Source organism: Typopeltis vanoorti, chromosome 3 (genome assembly GCF_054136105.1).
Source record: "Typopeltis vanoorti isolate ZY-2024b chromosome 3, IOZ_Tvanoo_1.0, whole genome shotgun sequence".
NCBI classification, from domain to species: domain Eukaryota; kingdom Metazoa; phylum Arthropoda; class Arachnida; order Uropygi; family Thelyphonidae; genus Typopeltis; species Typopeltis vanoorti.
In genome coordinates this window covers 87327850-87350361 of record NC_143551.1, presented here as the reverse complement: position 1 = coordinate 87350361, position 22512 = coordinate 87327850, and the positions used below count along the sequence as shown (strand labels likewise).

The 22512-nt window shown below is 35.2% G+C and overlaps 1 protein-coding gene across 4 annotated transcripts in view; it reads right to left on the bottom strand.

The window, feature by feature from the left end:
- Positions 1 to 200: 200 nt before the first annotated feature.
- The window catches only part of LOC150108354 (translation initiation factor eIF2 assembly protein-like), a 118440-nt gene continuing 96128 nt past the window's right edge, over positions 201 to 22512 (bottom strand). For all 4 annotated transcript variants that reach the window (XM_090415754.1, XM_090415755.1, XM_090415757.1 and 1 more), the window contains exons 10-12: positions 20083 to 20190; positions 8893 to 9027; positions 201 to 406 (exon numbers count right to left, since the gene is read on the bottom strand). In XM_090415754.1, the coding sequence (XP_090271880.1) occupies positions 338 to 406; positions 8893 to 9027; positions 20083 to 20190 (312 nt within the window). In that variant the 3' untranslated portion in view covers positions 201 to 337. The remainder of the gene's footprint in view (positions 407 to 8892; positions 9028 to 20082; positions 20191 to 22512) is intronic.

The following is a 22512-nucleotide window of genomic DNA, read 5'->3' as shown; positions in this document are numbered from 1 at the left end:
GTATCAGAAATGGAGTCAAATGATTCTTTCACATTTAAAAAACTGTATTTTTATGTCAGTATTTATAAACTTCTATCATGGGAAAGGAGGCTGGTTGTGAGAGTGTTTCTTTATCCTAATTAAATCATGCTCATTTTTACAGGGATCTTAATTTTTTTCCAAAAAATGCACAAAACCAATATCACCGATATAAAAAAAAATTAGATTAAAACAATTTAATGCATGCTGTCGATATGTACATGATTCCTCTGAGTAATACAACATTATCTGCACATCTCTGAAATTATACAAATTTTTTTTTAGTCAATTTCTTCAAACAGGAGAGCATAAACAGATGTTAGCTAATAGAGTAATCCACCTCATGTTCATCATCTGATGAGGATTCATTATGTTCCTGAGAAATTTTCTATAAAAGAGAAATTTTAGAAACACCTATTATAAAAAGAGAGTAATTTTTATACTTGACATGAAATTATATTCTTATTTATTTATTTATTTTTTTTTAACAGATAAAAGTTTGCACATGAAATACATTCACAACTAGGATACTTTTATATATAGGAAAGCAGGTGAGTTCACATCACTGTAATGCATGGTGGTGTGCCTGAGAAAGAAATATGTTATGGGATAGTAGAGCAATTTTAAGTGAAGTAAACTACTGTCTATGTTACAAGTAGTCCTCAGTCACAAAGATATTTCATATTCAAATGTTTGTTTGTTTGCTTACATTCAGCTAAAAATTATGAAAACAAGAATACAGTCAAGTCTAAAATACCAATTAAATATACTTACACACTGCAAAAATACAATAAAGAATAACTTTGAAATATAAAGTTTATCTAATAGTAGTATTTGCTATACATCTAGAGGACAGAACCACTTGCAGCCATCACTTTTTTATTTATTTATTTTTTAATGGTAATCCCATAAATAAAAAGATGTTGGACATTTCTGCTCATCTAATATATATAAGTACCACCTTACGAAAGCAGAAAGCTGAAGAGAAGAATAAATCTGATTATTAGATACATATATTCACAAGAATAAAGAATAATAATTTTTATTATTGCAAATACTTCAGCCAAAAATTAACATGTCATCATCAATGCATCAGCATAATCACAAGGTGGAGCTATAAGAAAGAACGTTAATCTTAATTACAGAGCTGAGCCACAACGTGCTGGAATGCCACCATACCAGTGGTTGCAAAACAAAATGAGAACATTTAAAGCTAAAATCATTTGAAATATAGCTAGGTCCATATAAAAAAATTGATGATGATTGTAATCTCATTTTATTTTTAACCACTGATATAATGGCATTCCATCACGTGGTGGCTCAGCTCAGTAAATAAGATTAATGTTCTTTGTTCTAGATTCACCTTGTGATGCTGATGCACTGATGATGGCCTGTTAATTTCTGGCCAAATTTTGCAATAATAAAAATGATTATTCTTTATTCTCATGAATACATGTGTCTAATAATCTTCACAAGTGCCATTAAAAAAAAAGATGAAATCTGAAGTAGAAAAGAAGATTTTATTTAATTTCTTGAGGTGGCAGTTGCAGAAAACTTGCAACCAATGTCCTTTTGCCCCATACTCTCAGTGTATTTAAACCAGCATCTCTACGTCACCATTAACAACAACTGCTCTCCACAGTTTTGCATCATCTGCACGCAACTGAATATTTCCACTCAAGTCAATTTGTATATTAATTATATATAATGTGACTTGAGTGGAAATATTCAGTTGCATGCAGATGATGCTAAATTGTGGAGCGCAGTAGTTAATAAAGGTAATGAGGGTGCACCAGTGACCTCAAGAACTATGCTAGTGATAGCTAAGCTACTGGTAGGTCTTCTCCTAGCTGGACAGCTCAAGAGGTAGGAACCAGACTGTGAGAGAGAGAGAGAGAGAGAGAGATATACTGGTCCTCCAGGTTTGGGTTTTATGTAAGGCTTGTTACCTTACCAAATAAAAAATTTCTATAACTCAGACTCTTCAACTGAAAAATTTATAGGATAGAAACAATGGAAAACAACCAAGAAAGAATAAAGGTAAATGATTAGGAATCTTGGACATTTAAAGGTAGCCACAATGGTATATTTACCTTGATGCAGATTTCAAAGGTGTGATATTCACCAATGATCTCAAGAGCTATGCCAGTGGTGGCTAAGCTATTGGTAGGGCCTTGCTGGCTGAACATGTTGAGAGGAAGGTGCCAGACTAAGAGAGAGAGAGAGAGAGACACCCTGGTCCTCCAGATTGGGGGGTTTTGCATAAGCCTGATTAACTTACCAAGTACAAAAGTCTACAACTCAGAAGTTTCAAATGAAAAATTCACAGGATAGAAACAATGGAAAACAACCAAGGATAAAGGTAAATGATTAAGAATTGTGGACATTTTAAAAGTAGCTATGTGAAACATATAAAGCATAAAAACAAAGGAATTAGAATTAGCAAAACAACTAAAATTTAAAAATATTAATATAGCTGTGATAACAGAAACAAAAAAGAAATTAAAGGGAACAAAATATACAGATAGGCTTTACTATGTTATATAGAGGAGTGTATCAACATATCTGAGCTTCTAGTGGAGTGACCATTTTAATCAATAATAAACGAAAAAATAAAATACAAAAGTTGCTTAAGGGTCAAAGCTGTATAACTGAGAGGAGATATCCACATAGCCTTTAAAGGAGTGCGGAGAACCGACCAGGGCTTCTGACCAAATGTCCAATCCTCACCTTCTCGTGGTGCACCCTGTTGGGTATCTGCTTTGATACTGAATGAATGAGGATGGGCTGGCAATTTGGGATTTAGCCGACCAAATTGTATTCTTATTGGTTAAACCAAAATAAAAATGATGATACAACATAACAAAATTTCATGCCGGCTGGTCAATCGCCCGGTTAAACAAGGTCCCTGTTGTTTTTGCCAGGGAACCAGGGCGAACAGCGAAAAGTCAGCTACTGGAACAAATCTGAAAACAAACCTCAACTCAACATCACCTGAGTTAAAGATTGGTAGTACTATCAACGTAAGAAGCCTGAATGGCAAAGAAATGGAGCTAGCTGAGGAATTAGATAAGTACCAGATTGACATAATAGGGATGACTGAAACAAAAAAGACCAAAACTGGTGAGATCTTTCTGAGCAATAAATACAAAATGTTATATTCAGGCAATGACAATCAAGGAAAAGAAGGAGTAGCCATAGTATTCAACACAAAATATGAGGCTAATCTTCTTGAATGGCAGTCAGTCTCAAGTAGAGTAATGTGGGCAAATATGAAAATGGGGAACTGGACAATGAGACTTATTTGTGCCTATGGTCCCACAGAAGGTTCTACTAAGATAGAAGTGGAGGAATTTTTTGATGCTTTGGAAAAAGCAACTGACACAATGAAAAAGGAAAAGTTGGTCCTTGTTGGGGATCTAAATAGCAGAGTAGGAAATGATTGTGAGACATACAAAAATATTTTGGGAAAATTTGGAGAAAAGAGCAAAGCTAATAAAAATGGCAAATATCTGTTGGATTTCTGCTCAGGACATGGACTGGTTATTACTAACACCATGTTCCAACATAAAAATGTGCACAAATTCACATGGAGAAAAGCAGCAAGGAATAAGAAAAGTCTCATTGACTATTTTATTGTTGATAGTCATATTTTCTCCATGGTGCAGGACACCAGAGTGTACAGAGGGTTTGAAATTGGAAGTGATCACTATTTAGTCTTGAACAGGATAAAATCGAATTTCATATTGAAAAGAATAACATGCAAGAAAGTTTTAAAGCGAATAAAAGTTGAGCAGCTCTCAGATGTGAACTGTAGACTAAAATACACAAAGATTATTGAAGAAAAAATGAAAGAGTTTGAGAACAGAAATCAAACCTTGGAAATTCAGTGGCAAACTCTGAAGAAAACATTGACTGATTCTGCCAGAGAGGCATGTGGTGAGGTTGTGTGCAAGGATAAAAAAATCAGAACTCCCTGGTGGACACAGGAAGTTAAAGAGGTAGTGAAGGAAAAGAAGAAAGCATATCAAAAGTTCCTGGCAAGTAAATCAGGTTTTACTCTGACAAATGTAAGAAAGCTAAACAGTGTGTAAAACTAGCTAAACAAAAGTCATGTGAGGACTTTGGCAAGAATATAGAAAATAAATATCAAGAAGGTGGCAAAATATTCTGGAGGTTGTTGAAAAAGCTTAGGAATGGAGGAAAGAGTGCTGTAAAAGGAGTTAGATATGATAAATGTGACATGAAAACAGGAGAAAAAGATATCCTTGAAGTATGGAGTAATTACTTTGAAAAACTGCTAAATGAAACAAGCAGTGATGACAGCACAGTGATAAAAAACACTGACCAGGCATGCAGTTAGGAATACATATCCATACTTGAAGTAGAAAAAGCCATCAAAGGCTTGAAATGTGGAAAGGCAGCAGGAGTAGATGATATTCGACCAGAAATGCTGAAGTATGGTGGTATAAGAGTCTTACAGTGGCTGCACTGCATAGTTCAGAAAGCCTGGACAGAGGGACGAAATCCCGATGATTGGAGTAGAGCTCTCATAGTACCCATATATAAAAAGGGAAATAAAACTGAATGTGAGAATTACAGAGGTATTTCCCTACTGAGTGTTCCTGGCAAGATCTATGCAAGTATACTTGAGAAACGGTTGAGAAGAATTGTGGAAGAAAAGCTTGGTGAAGAACAAGCTGGATTCAGGCCAAATAGAGGCTGTCAGGATCAGATCTTCACTTTACGACAAATAGTCGAGAAAGCATGGGAATATAACAAAGATCTGTATTTAAGTTTTGTCGATTTGGAAAAGGCATATGACAAGGTGCCAAGAGAGAAGCTATTCAATACGCTGCAATTATATGGTGTCAATGGGGCATTATATTAAGCAATACTTAGTCTTTATTTGAGTTGTAAGTCAGCAGTTAGAATTGAAGGAAGTACAGGAAGATGGTTTAATGATAAATCTGGTGTGAGACAAGGATGTACATTATCCCCTCTGTTATTCATTATCTATATGGATCACATTATGAAGGAAAGTGGTATTAAACCTGATATCAAAATTGGAGATGTTAATGTCAACTCTTTGCTTTATGCGGATGATGTTATACTTCTAATGTTATAAGCACAGTGATGAAATCTTGCTAACAGTCTCAAAATGATGGTCTCCAAGATTTTTAGTAAAGTGAGACAGCCAGATTTAGTGAATATTGTAATATTGCTGTGGCAAATTCTCATTTTTTCTATGTTCCTCCAGAAGGATATTGGCAGTTTTTCCTGTTTGTCCAAAATACAAAAGTTTGCATGAGCAAGGGATGCTGTAGACTGCAGGATGGTCAAAATGATGGAGAGGATCTTTGATGAGTGAATAATTTTTAGTATACCTTGAAGAAGGTCTGTATATCATACTTTTTTTAGAACTGCACGAGATTTTTTTCTGAGGAATCCAATCTGCAGGAAATGGCAATGAGTTTTTTGCCTTCTGGATTTTTTTTTGGGGAGACGGCAATAGAGTTCTGCTGATTTTGTGAAGAAGAAAGCCATTGGCTAAAAAAAGTGTCCTGATGTAACTGACCACTCTATGGTGAGTCAGTCACATCAGTGTGGTTAAAGGTTATGGCAAGATTTGTTAATGTTTTGATGACAATATATTGCTGAGAGTGGTGATGTGTGGGTAGGTTTTCTATAGACTGAAAAGAATTAGGTTTCACTGGATGACTGGAGTGTCAAGAAAGGGCAGTTATTGTTTTCTTTTTCAATGGCAAAAGCAATCTTTCAGTGTTGGATATTGAGGTGGGCTAAGAATGTCTCGAATACATCTCAGCATGTGGTCAAATGGAGAACATGTTGTTCATATAGCATTGTGAATTTGAGATGGCTAGAATTTAGGGTGTTTCCAAAATGTTTCATGAAAAGACTGGCAGTAGATTGTGTGTGTGTGGGGGGGGGGGGGGGGGGAATGCTAGAGCCTCCATCTGCTAGAGTTCCGTTTGTGTGTGTTTGGAAATCCATAAATCCAGGATGGTCTAGAATTACAAGGCCTAAGTTTTTGTATTGTGTCAGGATGCCAGTTTTTTGTATTTAGGCACTAATCAAGTGGTAAGTAGACATTCGGTTTCTGCCTTGTGCCTCTTCTACAGATACTTTCATGGACAGTGCTCTGCTGAATTGGCCACTATTATTCCTCCACTCTCCTCCAAAATCATTAAAACAAGAGCCACTACTAAACAACACTCTTTTTTACAGTCCATCGTGAAACTAACTGAACCACCTTCACTTCTTCCTCTTTCATTCCATCTGCTTCTGTCCTTTGGAACAGTCTCCCCAAAAATTACAACCCTCAGCTGTTCAAGCAAAATGTGAATAGATGTTTTCTGTTCTTTTTTCTTCTATATCTCTTGCTAACACATGGCACTAATGTGCCATAGGTTTTGTAGCCTATAGCACAAAAAGAAAAAAAAAAAAAAAAAAAAGATCTCTGAGTAAGATCATTTTGTGATCATATTCAGAGCAATCAAGTATTACCATAACATTACCTTTATCTGCTCAATGATTATGTTATTCTGGTTTTGACATAACTTTTTAAATGCACCAAGTTCAGATACCTCTTTTTCAAAGGCTAGTTGAATTTTAACATGTTAGTTATTGGCAGTGTGTGTGTGTGTAGGGAGACTATAAATGCCTCATTTTATTTTTGCTATGATGTGAAGACTAGGTAATGCTTTGGAGATAGCAAAATTATGACTGAGCAAAGACATTTATGTTGTTTCTTGCTTGAGTTGAGCATATGACAAATTAATTACATAGTGTTCTGTAGACAATTGAGGATTTTGTATTTTTTTAGTTAGATTATTGAATTTTTGGATGTAGAGAGTATTCACTTTTCTGAATATTTTTTGCACTGAAGCATTGAAGATGTTCAATATATCCATAGCATTGTGTACAGTGCGTTGAACAGCACATTCTGTAGCACTCAGATAGTGCCATTTATTTCAGCCAACATGGCATATGTGGCATTAATTTGCACCAGATCTGGTATAATGACAGATATGGAGAGCTTATGGATACTTTAACTTGGGCCTGATTTAATTTGTAATGAACTCATCATTCTATTCAACTAATGATCTAGAGATAATTAGCCTTTACCTAATTCTAATGGCTATACTGATCTTTTAAGTTATCTCTGAAAGATTATTACAGATAGCATGAAAATCAGTAACAAAACGACAATTACTATGAAAATAAACAGAAACATTGAAAACATCAGCTGTATCTTGAATGGAGAACAAGCAAAACATTTCAACTATTTGAGCAAAGATTACAAATTACATGGGGTGCTAAAGGAATAAAGCTGCATAACTGGAAGGAGACCTCCACATAGCCTTTTAAGGAATGTGGAGAAGACCAGATCCAGGTTTCTGACTTAATATCTAATCCTCACTTTCTTGTAGTGCATCCTGTTAGGTATCTACAAGTATACTGAATGAAGAAGGATGGGGTAACAATTTGGAATTTAGCTGACCAAACTGTATTCTTAATGGCTAAACCACAATGCAAAATGAGGATTTACCTGGGGCATCATCTGATTAAACAAGCTTCAGTGTTTTTGTCAAGGAACCAGGACAACAATGCATAGTCAGCTATTGGAACAAAACCCAGAACACATCCCAACTCAACATCAGCATAGTTCAAGATTGGTACTATAAATTCACAAAGCATCAATGGAAAAAAAGTGGAACTGGCAGAAGAATTGAATAAATACCAGATTGACATAATAAGCGTGACTGAAACAAAGAAGACAAAAACAGGTGAGATCTTACTAAGCAACAAAAACAAAATGTTATATTGCAGCAATAACATTCAGGGAAAAGAAGGAGTAGCTATAGTGTTCAACACTAAATGAGGATAATCTTCTTAAATGGCAGGCAATATCAAGTAGATATTGCCTGCCATTCAAGAGTGATGTGGGCACATGTCAGAATGGGGAACTGGACAATGAGGCTTATTTGTGCTTATGGTTCACAGAAGGTTCTACAAAGGAAGAAATGGAGGAATTTTCCAAGGCATTACAGAAGGCAGCTGACATAAAAATGTGCACAAATTCAACAGGGAGAGAAGATGAAAGAAATAAGAAAAATTTCATTGACTATGTTCTTGTTGATAGTGATGTTTTCCCACTAGTTCTGGATTTGAAATAAGTGATCACTATTTAGTTTTGAGAAGAATAAAATTGAATTGCTCATTGAAAAGAAGTGTGTAAGAAAGATTTAAAACAAATCATAGGTTAGTAGCTTTCAGAGGTGAACTGTAGACTCAAATACACAACACACAACAGTGAAGAAAAATGAAAAAAATTGAAAACAAGAACCAAACATTGGAAATTCAGTGGCAAACCCTGAAGAAAGCATTAATCGATTCATCCAAAGAGGCATGTAGTGAGGCTATCTGTAAGGACAAAAAAATCAGAACTACATAGTGGGCTTATGAAGTTAAATGGCAGTGAAGAAAAAATGAAGAAAGCATAAATTGAAAGTTCCTGATAAGTAAATTAGCTTGTGCTCTTAGAGAATACAGAGAAAAATGTATAAAAGCAAAGCATTGTGTAGAACTAGCTAAATGAAAGTCATGGAAAGACTTGGATACTTTTTCCTATAGTACCATGATGATATCTGTACACCCCTGAGGGTGCATATTAGGAATTTAATGATAAAGTCATTTTTTAAATTAAATTAATAACGAATGCACAATTCAGGAACAACAAATAAAATTACTTCGCCATCAAATAAAAGGTTAAAATAATGTATCCATCTAAAGTATGAATACATATGAATGTATAAATTGCATTAAGTAAATTTTTAAAAATTAAATTACCAGATTTAGAAGATCAATAAATTTATATGGATCTTCTCCAGTACTAAGATCGACTATATCTCTTGGCATTCCATAGCAAATATATGGACTTGGTTGCACACCTCTGTTATAGCTCACATATCGGAACTCTGGTATCTGAAAAAATATTAAAGAATAAATTTAAAACAAATCATAGGTTAGTAGCTTTCAGAGGTGAACTGTAGATTTTTATTTGTTCATTCCTTTTTGCATATAAATGAATTAATCAAATGACAGATCAGTTAAAAGTTCAAAATAAAATCTGATTAAAGAACTATCCTGTTGTACTATCATTTAAGACACTAAGCATACAATCTGGCATGGCTAAATTCCAAATGCCATCCTCATTTGTTCAGTATCCAAGTAGACACCTACTAATGGGGTGAACATAAGAAGGCAAGGATTGGATATTGTCAGATGTCCTGGCAGTTCTCTAAATTCCTTAAAAGGCTATGTGGAGGTCTCCTCTCAGTTATCTGGCTTTGACCCTTAAGCAACCTCATTAAGAAGTATCTTAGAAGATTAAAATAGAACATCTGACAATATTTGAGTTCTGATAGATAACAGGACTACAATATATAGGACAGCTAGACAGTTTTTTTCTTTATCACATTCTGCACTTCTGAGCTGAACTGAAAGGACATTTTTTCTCACTGTATCCGAAATCCCAAAGACCAATTACGACCTTAGTCAGTCAGACCCTTTCCAACATATCCTAATCACCGTGAAAATCAAAGGACCAAATCTGTGCACAATAATCCATTTGAGGCCTGATCAAGACCTTATACAATGGAATATACTATGTATGCTCTGTTCCAAAGAATATCATATAACCGTTAAATTTTGCAAGAATGATGCAGTGGATAAAGAATGTTCAGTATTATATAAAAATATTAAACAAGATTTTCTTGTGTGTCACAATTTTGGTTAAACTTCAACTGAAGAAACAAAAACCTTTGCATGTGATTTTTTTTTTTAAATTTAAATTATAAAAAAAATTAAGCCAGCAAGGAGAGGTAGGCGCTAACATATTCCCAACAGTGAAAGGATTAAGTTTATATTAATACTAATTTTTTTAATTAACAATTTTCTTCCAAATTAATCTGTTATCTGTCAAGTCTATAATACTGTGTTATATTCAATCCTCTAAGACTAAACTCATTAAATCCACTAATTGTATTAATCCACTTATATCTCGGTCTCCTTGTCTTTTCCTTCATCCTATCATCAAATTATCTAATCTCATAACATATCATCTTCCATTTTCTGTTTAAGTGACCATACTACTATGGATAGCATTGCTGACACATTTTTGAATGCCAATAATTTTATTCAAGTTCCTTTCTAATAAATTTATTTTTAATATGATTCAGCCAGTGATGCTATCAGTTCACTATCCTAATTTTTTTAAGAGGCTCATATCAGTTGTCTCTAGTCACTGATCAACTGTTTTGTTTCTAATCCAACTATCAGATCTATGTCTTGTATACTGCAACTTTATTGCTTTGGCTAATTTATTATTGAATAAAAATATATTCAGATGGTCCCACCATACTAACTTTACTTATTTTGTTGTCTATATTATTCCCATCTGGTTTCATAGTTTGTCTTTTTTGTTCTACTAGTTACAAGGGAAAGTTTTCTATGTTCCTGCCTATTTTCATAGTTTTTGTCTTTTTACTGATTTTCATGCCAAATTCATTTCACCAGTTACAGAATTTAGGAAATAGTGAAGATACTAGCTTGATTTTGAAGTATAAAGTTTAATATCATTTTGCTTCATAATGGGATCCATATAGATACTAATAACAAAGGAGATATCATGCACACCCGATATTACATTAAACTGTCTTTCTATACATCCTTCAAATTTAATTCTAACTTGCTGTGCATAATGTGCTATTTACACTATATAGGTTTTTACTTAGGTACTACAAGGAGGAGATGAATGCACCGAACAAGAGAGATGCTATACAATGATATATTTAGATTTTGCAAAGTCCTTTGATAGACTACCACATAACAAGTTTGTAACTAAAGTGGAAAGGATAATTGATTAATGAGATGAATACGAAATTGGTTGTCAGATATCAGTAAGTTCTGTATTCAGGAGCAGTATTTCAAAAGAGACGTCACTAATAAAGTGCTGTAGGACACTACTGCTTAACTTGTATGTGATAATGGGGCAGGTTTATCTGAAAATATGCAATTTTTTTGCAGGTAATACAAAGCTGGGGAGACTTACAAGAAGTAGAATAGATGTTTTAGCCTTACAGGAGTATCTGAATAGCCTGTGCAGTGGAGCTACCAGTTCATTGTTGGAAAACATAAGATTTTGAAATTTGGTAGGCAAGGATGAAATGCAGAACATGCAACTGGTAGGAAAATGTTGAAGGATGCTGAGAAGATGAGGGGATCTAAAGCGCGGGGGGGGGGGGGGGGGGGCGAGGACAAGGATCTGAAGTTAGGAGTTATTACACTGCTAAAACTATGTTGACATGACAACAGATTATGGCAATGGTAAGGAGAATCTTGACATGTTTGAGAGAGCTCTTTTTTCTTGGGGCGTTATGTTTAGGCTAGGTGGCTTTGAAGTTGAAAGGATAATAGCACTTTTTAATCTCATATCTTTTGCAGTTGTTTCTGGAAAGGATGAGAGTGCTTTCTCTATGTTACTGATGATGTCGACCTTAGGAATATGATCTGGGGTGATGACGAAATTGAATCCTTTCTTAAGTATTTCAGTTTCTGGTTGTGTTAATATATGGTCCGAAAGGTTATAAATCACTTTTTCATCAGGGAGGCTCAGTCCGGAGTTGTAATACTTTTCATATAGTGTGTTGAATATTTTGATTTGAGTTTTTTTACTAATTAGAAAAGCTTTGTAGAAACTGTTGTAAATCAACTTATCTGGAAGTGTCCATAAGTTATTTTGAGAACTCAAATGTAAAAAAGCTAGACTTTTTTATATGTTCAGTCTTGTGAGAGGATTAAGAAGAGTTATAGGACTGAGACATATAAGATAGTGAGGGTGATTATTACAAGTTGAATGTTCAAGAGATTTTTCATAGAATGGAGAGAGAGAGACATGGGTAGAACAAAAGGCGTCCCTGAAAGCCGCATAACGAGTATAAGGTGAGGAACAGGTTCTCTGCATGGAGAGTGGTTGGTTAAGTGGATGCATTACTTTGAAAATTTAATGAGTGCAGGAACAGTGAATGAGTTTAAGGTTGATTCAATGGTATTTGTGTGTGATGACAGTAGAGACTTCTTACAAGTAGTCTTGACTCCATGAAGGTTTGATGTTAACATACCACTTTATTCTCTTTTTCTTTCAAACTAATGTGTCACATAATGGAACATTCTGATCCCATTACACTGATAGATAACACAGAATTTCAGGATCAGATTAGCAGCTATTGGAACAGAAGCTAACCATTAATGGATATGTAAAAACATATTTTCAATGTTCCATTTATTATTATTGAGACCTCCATGGAGTCCAAAGACTCACCGAGGGAAGGCACCTACTCTACACCTTTCTATCTCCACCACTCAATCCACCAACTACAATGAACTGCAACTGCACCAATGCCAAATAATCAATTACAATATTCGTTTTTTAAAAAATCTTCCTACTTTCATTTATATATCTTGTAATGTCTTCTTTTCTTTCCCTCAACAGATCTCTGAAACCACTCCATCACTTCCTCATCTCCAAGAAACCCAGACCCGAGCACAGTAATCCAGATGTGGATGTACTAAGGCCTTATAAAGAGGAATAACAACTTTCTTATTTCTACATCTTAGTGTGTTGTTTAATATCCAAGTAATCTTATGAACTACCTTAGTAACCTTAGTAATATGGCCTCTAAACTCAACTATCTGTCTACCACGATCCATAAATCCCTAGCTTCATCTATTTTCTGGAGTACAGTTCCATTAACGTGGTACACAGCTTGTAATCTATTTATCCCAAAATGTACAACTTTACATTTTGCCACATTAAACAGACACCCATTATCTTTTGCCCTTACAGGATGATTTAAATCATCCTGCAAGCTCTTCGCATCAACTTGATTCACTATTACTCTACCTAATTTTGCATCATCAGCAAACTGAATATTTCCTTTCAGGTATTCCTTCCTATATATTTTATGCACAAATTAAACAATAGTGATCCTATCACTAAATCTTGCTGCATACCACTAGTCACCAGCTTTCACATGGATTCTGCTCCTCCATATACCAAGTTGTGATATCTGTCCAGCAGCCACCCTCTTATCCACATTTGATATCCATCTTCATTTGTTCTAACTTGTTTAACAGAGTTCCATATGGTATTCAGTCAAATGCTTTTGTAAAATCCTGCAGAATCATCATGTAACCATTTCCACTCAGCTGTCATTACTCTATTATAAAAAGTTAGTAAATTACAAAGCATGATGATGACCCATCACAAAGCCATGTTTCTCCTCAAAGAGTATCATATTCCTCTCTGCCCATTCCTGGATTCCATTTTTGACCAATTTTTCCATTACTTTTATCACAATACATGAGATACTGATTGGTCTATAATTTGCTACTGCAATCTTAGAATATCTCTTATGCAGGGGAATTATTTTGTCCTCTTTCCACTCCCTTGGAACTCTAACATAGCTGAGACTTAAATTAAAGCACCTAGTCAGAGGCATTGCCAATTCCCTTGCACATTTCCTTAAAATGCAAGCTGATATCCTATCTAATCCCACAGCTGTATTTACAGTGAGATCCTCAATATCCCTAGAACTTCCAATTGTTCCACCTCTGTTCCAAAAATGAGTCTCTGTCACATATGGTATGTCACACCATTAACTTCATTTGTATGATATATCCTTGCAAAGTGTTTGGTAACTCATTAACTAAACTATTTTATCTGCTTCTGTCACCTCATGACCATTAGCACTCATTAAGGTTATTCTTCCATAGTCATTCTTCCTCTTACTTGCCAAAAAAGACTCTTTTTTTGATTTCCCTTGGCCTGCTCAGCTAATTTCTTTTTGTAATCTGATTTTGCCTTATTTACCATACTGGTAACCCTTCTTGCCTGACCCTTACACTGTTCATGAGTTTGCTGGTCACTTTTCTCTTTATATATCCTTCACAGCATTTTCTTTTTCTGAAGCTCATGCTTAATGATATTACTCAAACTAACTTAATCTAATGCCTACCTGATTAACCCTCCTTACCTTATGTATACAATTTAATATAGCTTCCTCTAGATGCCCCTTAATTCTCTTCCATGCACTATTATTACATCATTCCTCTGCAGGGTTTTATCCCATGGCACAGCTTTGACCTTCCTCCCAAGCTTGCTATAATCATCTGCCTTGTAATTGCACATATCATCCCTTCTTGATAGAATATTCCTCATTTTTTACAATCTCCCAAGTCAAGACGGCATGGTTATTTTCCCCCAATCAAAGGCAATGTGGCCATCTTAGTTATGGATAGCTATTCTGATACTATGACCAGATCCAATGCTCTTTCACCTTGAGTCCTCTCCATCACATGCTGCTTCAAGTAATTATCTCTCAGTAGGTATATAAATTCCATTTTCTTCCTGCCATATGATCTCTCTTCCTTCTGGTCTATATCTCCATAGTTGAAGTTCTCCATAATAATCATTTGATCTGCACTTTTTGTACTAATTACGCTGATACATAATGTGCAGAGTGATGTTATATGTTTTGTGGAAACAAATGAAAGAGTGCAAAAGAATGGAGTGAAAGAAAAAATGGAAAATGAGGTGACAGGAGGGAGAATGAGAAAAATAATTCGTGCTTTGAACATATGGAGGAAATGAGTAAGAGTATTAGTGCTGGTTGTGGGGACAAATGATTTAAGTGGACATAAGGAGAATGTAAGGGCATATATCAGGATATTATTAAGAAGGGTGAAAGAAAACAGTCTAGTAGGAAAGGGTGTCAGTGTGTTTCTGAGGTATGAAAAAGAGTTGAGATAGAAAGCCAGAATCATGAATGGTATGCTGGCAGAGCTGTGTGAGGAAGAGTGCAGTGTAAATGTATGCCATGTATTTGAGAGAAGAATGAAATTATACAGATATGAACAGATTACATTTGAATGGCTGTGGAGAAGATGAACACTAGAGAAACTGTCGCTACATGGAAGAGCAGTGTGTGATGCAAGCAAGAGATCAGGAGTAAGCAGTGAAGTGAAAGATCAATAGAGTGGTATAGAAGAGAATGATGCTTGGCAATAGAAACAGTAGTAGTAGCAGCAGTAGTGTGACAGATGAAAAGAGAGAGAATGATAATACAAGAGGAAGAGGGAAATGAGGAGAGCCCAGATGGGCAGGGAGACATGGCATAGAGAAAGTGGATACTGGAAGTAGTAGTGAATGCATATATGGGGATGATGAGCATAGAAATGGAATAGATCAGGATGTGAATTACACAGTTGAGCCTGAGCAGATATATGTGGTAAGTGGTAATAAAGTTGATTGGGCAAGGGCAGATGTGGTGGGAAAATCATAACCAACAAATATAGATCTATAAATTAAAGATGTCAAGAAATTATATTCTTTGTTTAATCCTTTATCCAAGTGTAAGCAAACAAAGTTTGCGCATGACGCAATTTCATGACTGGGATACTTGTATGTAGAGGCTAATGACTTCACATCACTTGCCTTAGTATCCCATAATGCAAAGCACATATCCTTAATGGATAAAGGATTAAACCAAAATATAATTTCTTGTCATCTTTAATCTATATTATATCTGAGTGAAAAAACTTTCAACATCTATCTGTAATCCAGAGTATTTTACTAACAACGTGTGACACCTTTTGACTACTTGTATATGAAAATATGACTTCTGCGTTACTTCAAATTTGAATTGATTAGAATTGATGGATTATACCTGTACGTGGATTCTGAGTGGTCATGAATTGTGATGATTGTGTGGAGTGACCAGCAAGTGATATTTGTTGTAAATGTGTCCTGAACACCACACCATTATATATCAGTGCTCCTACCCAAAAAATTCTGAGTCCTACATAAGTGCCGGTAAGGCTTCAACTGCATGGTAAGCGTTTTTTTTTTTTTTTTTCCAACTTTAGATACTTCACATTGATAGTCATGGAAAAACAGCTAAATGAGACAATATTCAAGGAGGTATATAGAGAATTTATAAGACTAGGTGAACTATTTAACATCAATTAGCCAGGAAAAGTGAAACTTTACAACACGTTTCCCCCGGAAAGTGTCACAGACGTTGTCGCAGAAGATCAGTTAGAATTGGTGCCTTCTACTCCTTCAGACTTTGTAGAAGTGCACGCATGCAAAAAGCGAAGAACAACAGAAGAACCGCACAAAGACAATGAAATGGAACAGGATGCTCAGGGTTCGGATGCCGCTATTTCTCCCAAAGAAAAGGTGCCTCTGATCATCCTCAGAGAAAAGCAGAAATGGGCAGCTTTAAGATCCACAATGTGCAATCTGCACATTGGCTTCATTAAAGCCAAAAACATGGATGAAGGCATAAAGATACAGCCAGCAACAGTGACAGACTATAGAAGGTTGACCAAAGAACTGGACGATAGAGGCATCCAGTATCATACCTTTGCGCTCGGCTCAGAAAAAAAACTTAAAAGGGGCTCTTAGTGGTGTCTGTGAAGACTATCCTGCAGGATATCAAACTTCAATATGGTATTATATCTATGGATGAACTATCATCTGATCACAACCCAATTCTACTACAGCTGGGAAAATAAGAATACCTGTCTTCTCCTTCTCACTCCTACATAGCATGGGAAAGACTGTCAACAGCACTCAAGGATTATATTGGACCAGTTCCTCACATATGCACAAAAGAAGAAGTAGAAACTGCAGTTACAAGTCTCACACAACAAATTAATTCTGCTATAACAGTAGCTACCTCCTACAAATCTGCCCACAAGCCAGATCTTTTGCCTGAAGACATCATGAACTTGATCAGAGACAAAAACAGAGCTAGGAAAAGATTCCATAACACATGTGCACCACAAGATAAAACAGCACTAAGCAGATTAAATGGGGCAGTAAGAGTTGCACTCAAAGCTCATAGAGACCAAGTATGGGAAGAAAAGTTAGCCTCCATTTCACCTACTGATCACCTCCATCTGGGGACTACTGAAAAATATCGGAAAGAAAGACAGATCCCTTCCCCAATATTCTCTGATCAGGGCCTTGCTCACACAGATGTAGACAAAGCAGAAATTATAGCAAACAATTTGGAGGAGCAATGCAGGCCTTCGTATGAAAACCTTGACTTTGACCACATATATAAGATTCACAGCAAGGTCAGACACTCACTCAAACTTCCTGACACCAACACTGACCATATTGCACCAACATCACCTGCTGAGATATATGACATTATTAAAAAATTAAAGAACAAAAAAAGATCCTGGGTCAGACAGCATTACTAATCGGGTGATCAAACTTCTGCCCCAAAAAAGCAGTAGTGCACCTGACCATAATTATAAATGCAATCCTAAGTCTTCACTATTTTCCTTCCACCTGGAAACTGGCCGATGTAATTCCTATACATAAGCCAGCCAAGGATCCTCACCTGCCTCAAAATTATCGTCCAATCAGTCTCATCTCCAACCTAGGCAAGATTGCAGAGAAGATCATCCTCGTACATCTTCAAGCCTCAATAAATGAACTAGACATCCTTCCTAAAGAGCAGTTTGGCTTTCGGCAATACCACAGTACTACTCCAAATCCACAGAATTGTGGAATAGATTACAACCAGCTACAACTGGCGTCACTGTTTTCCTTGACCTATCCAAAGCATTTAACAAAATATGGCACTTTGGATTGCTACATAAATTTATCTCAGCTGGTATCTCAATGAAATTGACACATTTAGTTAGTTCATATCTGCAAATCAGGACCATGCAAGTCAAGATTAATGGCGCTACCTCATCTCAGCGACCCATCTTGGCTGGAGTGCCACAGGGATCACTACTGGCTCCATTGTTGTTCTCTGTATACATGTCTGATATCCCACATAAACCCAATGACATCCATCATGGCCCTATATGCAGATGACATAGCATTATTAGTCAGATCTCTCCGACCACATTTCGTTACTAGAAAACTTCAAGAAAACCTTCTAAAATTAGAAAGATGGTTCTCCAAATGGAGACTGCAAGTAAATCCCCTAAAAAGTTCAGCTATTCTCTTCACAAAAAGGTCGATATCTCCTGTAGGAGACATCTTATTATTCAACACCAAAATTCCCTGGCAGACGGAAACAAATTACTTGGTCTTCAACAAAAAATTAACTTTTAACCAACACATCAAGTCTACATGTACAAAGGCATCTAAAGCCATCGCTCAGATCTACCCCCTAATAAACAGAAGCAGCAAGCTAAATCAGAATCAAACTGCTTTTATACCAGCTGACGATTCGTCCTATAGTTACTTATGCTTCTCCAGCCTGGAGCCACACCTCCACTACAAATATTATCAAATTGCAACAGGTTCAGAACAAATGCTTGAGAATGATCCTAAATGTCCCATGGTTCGTCAGAAATCATCAACTTCACCAAGATACAAATATTCCTTATATCTTCTCCTTCCTACAAACTTTAGCTGCAAAGTTCTTCCTAAAGACATCCACTCATCCCAATGATCTAGTTCAGCAAGCTGTAGCCTATGAGCCTACGGATACATTCAAACACAAAAGACCAAAAGCCATTTTAACTTCCTTCAGTGATGTATAATTTCCATGCCCATTCTGGGCGAGCAAACTGCTCATAATATTTTCCCTCACTGTAACCGTAACAGACAACGGGGAATATGAAAAGCTTTTCGCTTCACTCCTTAAGCCATAAATGTCAATTGTTATCACTTCTGGGTCTGGGTTCCACTGATGTGCTTTTGTGCTGAACTGGTTGCTTTCTCTGAGATATGAGTGGCTCTGCTTAGTAGTGGGGTGAGCCTCCCATTGGGCAAAGCCACTGCTGAGTGAAATGACCCTTCAGGTCACTCATTGTTGGGTAATCTGAGGGATTGCATGAGTTTTGGGAGAGGTATTCCTGCACTTAAACATACATGGTCTTGTATAAATTGGTCTGGGCAGTGACTCTTCCCATAATGCATAGCATTATACATGTCCGTAAGGATATGTGCTTTGCATTATGGGATACCAAGGCAACTGATATGAAGTCATTAGCTTCTATATATGAGTTGTTCTAGTCCTGATTATATTTCAGGTGCAAAATTTTTTGGCTTACACTTGGATAAAGGATTAAACCAAGTATATAATTGCTTGGTATCTGGTAAGTGCAACCCATCACTATTTGGTGGTGGGCAAGGATATGAAGTTCAGAGGTCACAATGCACGAGTTATGAAGACAAAGCATCAGAGTATGGCAATGATGCAGATAATCTTTACTTGCAGAAATAAAGAGGTTTTGAGGCCTTGGTCAGGCTTCATATGGATTACTGTGCAGAGATTTGATCTCCTGGTTTACATGGTGATGAGCAAATGTTGGAAAAAGTCCAGTGTTACTAAGGTTGTAACACTCTGGGATGCGGAATATAACGACAGATTGAGGTAATGCAGTTTGAAAAACCTTGTGAATAGGAGAAAGAGAGGGAGATATGATTGAGACATTTAAATTGCTAAAAGGTTGTTACCAGGTTAATGTGAAAAAAATTTTTGTAGAATGGGGGAGTAGAACAAGGGGACATACCTGGAAGCTGTATAAGGAAAGTGTGAGGAGAATCATAAGGAGCAGGTTCTTTGCATGGAGAGTGGAATGCATGGCCTGACACTGTGGTGAATGCAGATATGTTGAATGAGTTTAAAGCTTAGTTTGATGGGTTTTGTGTATAACAGTGTTTACTTCTTTGATGAGTCCGTTGACCCCATGGATGTCTATTATTATTATTAATAATAAATAAATAATAATAATAAAACATGCTACACAGTAGACATGATTTTTACTGTGTGAGTTTCTACATCTGTGAATGGTCCTCAGTAGCAATAATGCAGACCCAGCATATATGCTACCATTTGAACAAATGTCATCATCTCTATTTGTACTAATGACAATATTCGTACATTAATTCAAAGTTTATCTTATGACATAAAATTAAATTTCATAAGTACTCACTGAGTTTTCCATATTTACTGGCATCAATTCAAATAATTCTTTCCATTCAAATAATAATGAATCAGTCACTTCTCCAAATGGGTTAATATCAATTAGATTCACCGAATCCTGAAATATAGAAATACATAAATATAAAGACACAAAGGAAAAAATGCTAAATTCACCGAAAGAGCTAATATTTTGGACTACTGTACTAGGAAAAAAATAATAATAATGTTCCTTTATTGTTTTTTTCCCCCAGTACTCCAAAATAATACTGCAGTAACAAGTAAGGATCTACCCACTTTTATGATCAGTTTTATAACATAACAGTTTTATTTATACTAATGTGCAGAAAAATTATATAGTGGGTTTGTAATCATATAGCTTTTTTACTTTTTCTAACTTGTCTAAATGTATATTAGTCAAAATTTTGTACTCCTAACACCACTTCAGTCTTCTTTTATTGATAGAATTTCAGATCTATGGTTTCTACTTTAAACAATTCATCCTTAGTACAAATGCTGATGTCTTGGGGTGAAGCAGCCAATTACATCAATGCTCTTACCGTATCATCATCATTATCTTCCACTGCCTAAGGTGAACTGAGGTTATCATGAACTTTCCAGTCAAATCTATTAGCATCCAAGTTATTTAAATTTCTGTAAGAGTTAAGCCCACTTATATTCTTGATGTTTTCTATCCATTTCCTTCTATTCTGCCATTTTGGAGAATTTGGGGAAACACATCTATACCACTGCAACTGTTTTTCTTTGATTCTTGTTATTACTGAAATATTTTCAATTTTGTAAAATTTGTTGCATAATCTTTACTGTTTTCATGTAGGTTTTTGATATTTAAGTCTTCCTTATTATCTATAAATAATACAATATCATCTGATATTTTATATGATGTAAATTGTCTGTTCATGGCTATTCCAATGTTTTCTGGAATGGACTCTCTTACTAGTTCTTCCAGGCACAGGTTAAACAAATATGATGAAAGCAGACACCCCTGCATGATACCTCTCTCCACTAGTATTTCAGAAGTTTCAACTACTCCAAATTTTACAGTTGCCATAGCATTTTTATAGTACTAGAAGATGATACTGAGTATTTCTTCCTGTTTTATTTTTTGTTCTCAAATTTCAAGCAATTTACAGTTACAGAATTTATGAATACAAAATTTATTTGTTTCTATTGAATCAAATGCTTGCTTACAGTCTATAAAACAACAGTAAAGATTTCTATTTTTTACCATATCAATTCAGCTAATTGTAAAAGAGTATAGACTGCATTAGTTGTAGATCTCCCTCTCCTAAATTCCATTTGCCCTTCTCTTAAATATTGTCCAAAAGTTGCTTTAATTATGTTTTGTATAATTCTGATATATTAAAGTTATTGATCTATAATTTGCACATTCCTTTATATTGTCTTTTTAATGTATGGGAGTTATTCATTTCAATCTCCAGTAATTAGGAATTTTTCCAGAATTTAAAACTTGGTTGAATAATTGCATTAAATAATTCTTTGCTGTTTTTCCTCCATATTTCTAAACCACTATTAGTATTTCATCTCTACCTGGAGCTTTGTTTGTTTTAATCTGTCTGATATAAGCATCTATTTCCATCTTTAATATTTTTGGGGTTTCCTCAACTTTTACCAAACTTTTCATAAATTTCAAGTGCTAACTTTTACAAAAATTTGTTTAAAACAGTCCATCCTGATTTCAGAAATTTTAACTTTATAAGTTAAATTGTCTCTTTTAACTTTCATCTTTAGTGGTATAAGTTTGTGTATTTTTGAAAGTACTTTTATTTCATTACTAATTTTGTATTCCAATTAAGGTACCAATATACTAACTATTTCATTTAATTAGGAGACTAATATATTAACATGTACATCAAATCAAACCGTGCAAGGTGAGCCTCATAGATGCAGTCACTGGACTCGCAGTGACTGTTTCAAGCTAATTATTTCTCTATTAACCAAAGGCTACGGCCCTTGGTTATACATAAATACAAACTAACTTACTTTATCACTAAAACCAGTAACTTATTATAAACTACAAAAACTATCCGAAATGTATTCTACTCTACTTGCATATATGAGAAAACTTTTTATTTAACTATAACAAAATAAATAACCAAGCATAAGTGTAAGTACCAACAGAAAATTAGTAATACTTAAATTGTATTGTAAAATATTGTACATTGAATTGGACAACTTGAATTGTAAAATATTGTACATTGAATTGGACAACTTGAATTGTATAATATAAATATCTTGTATTTTAGTTTGTAAAATAAAATAAAAAAATAACTATATTAAAATATTAAACAATGGATACAAAATTTATTCATTTCTGCCTACTGAGTCATATTTGCTTCAAGTCTATAAAACAACAGTAAAGATTTCTGTTTTTTTCCCCCACATTAATTCAGCTAACTAT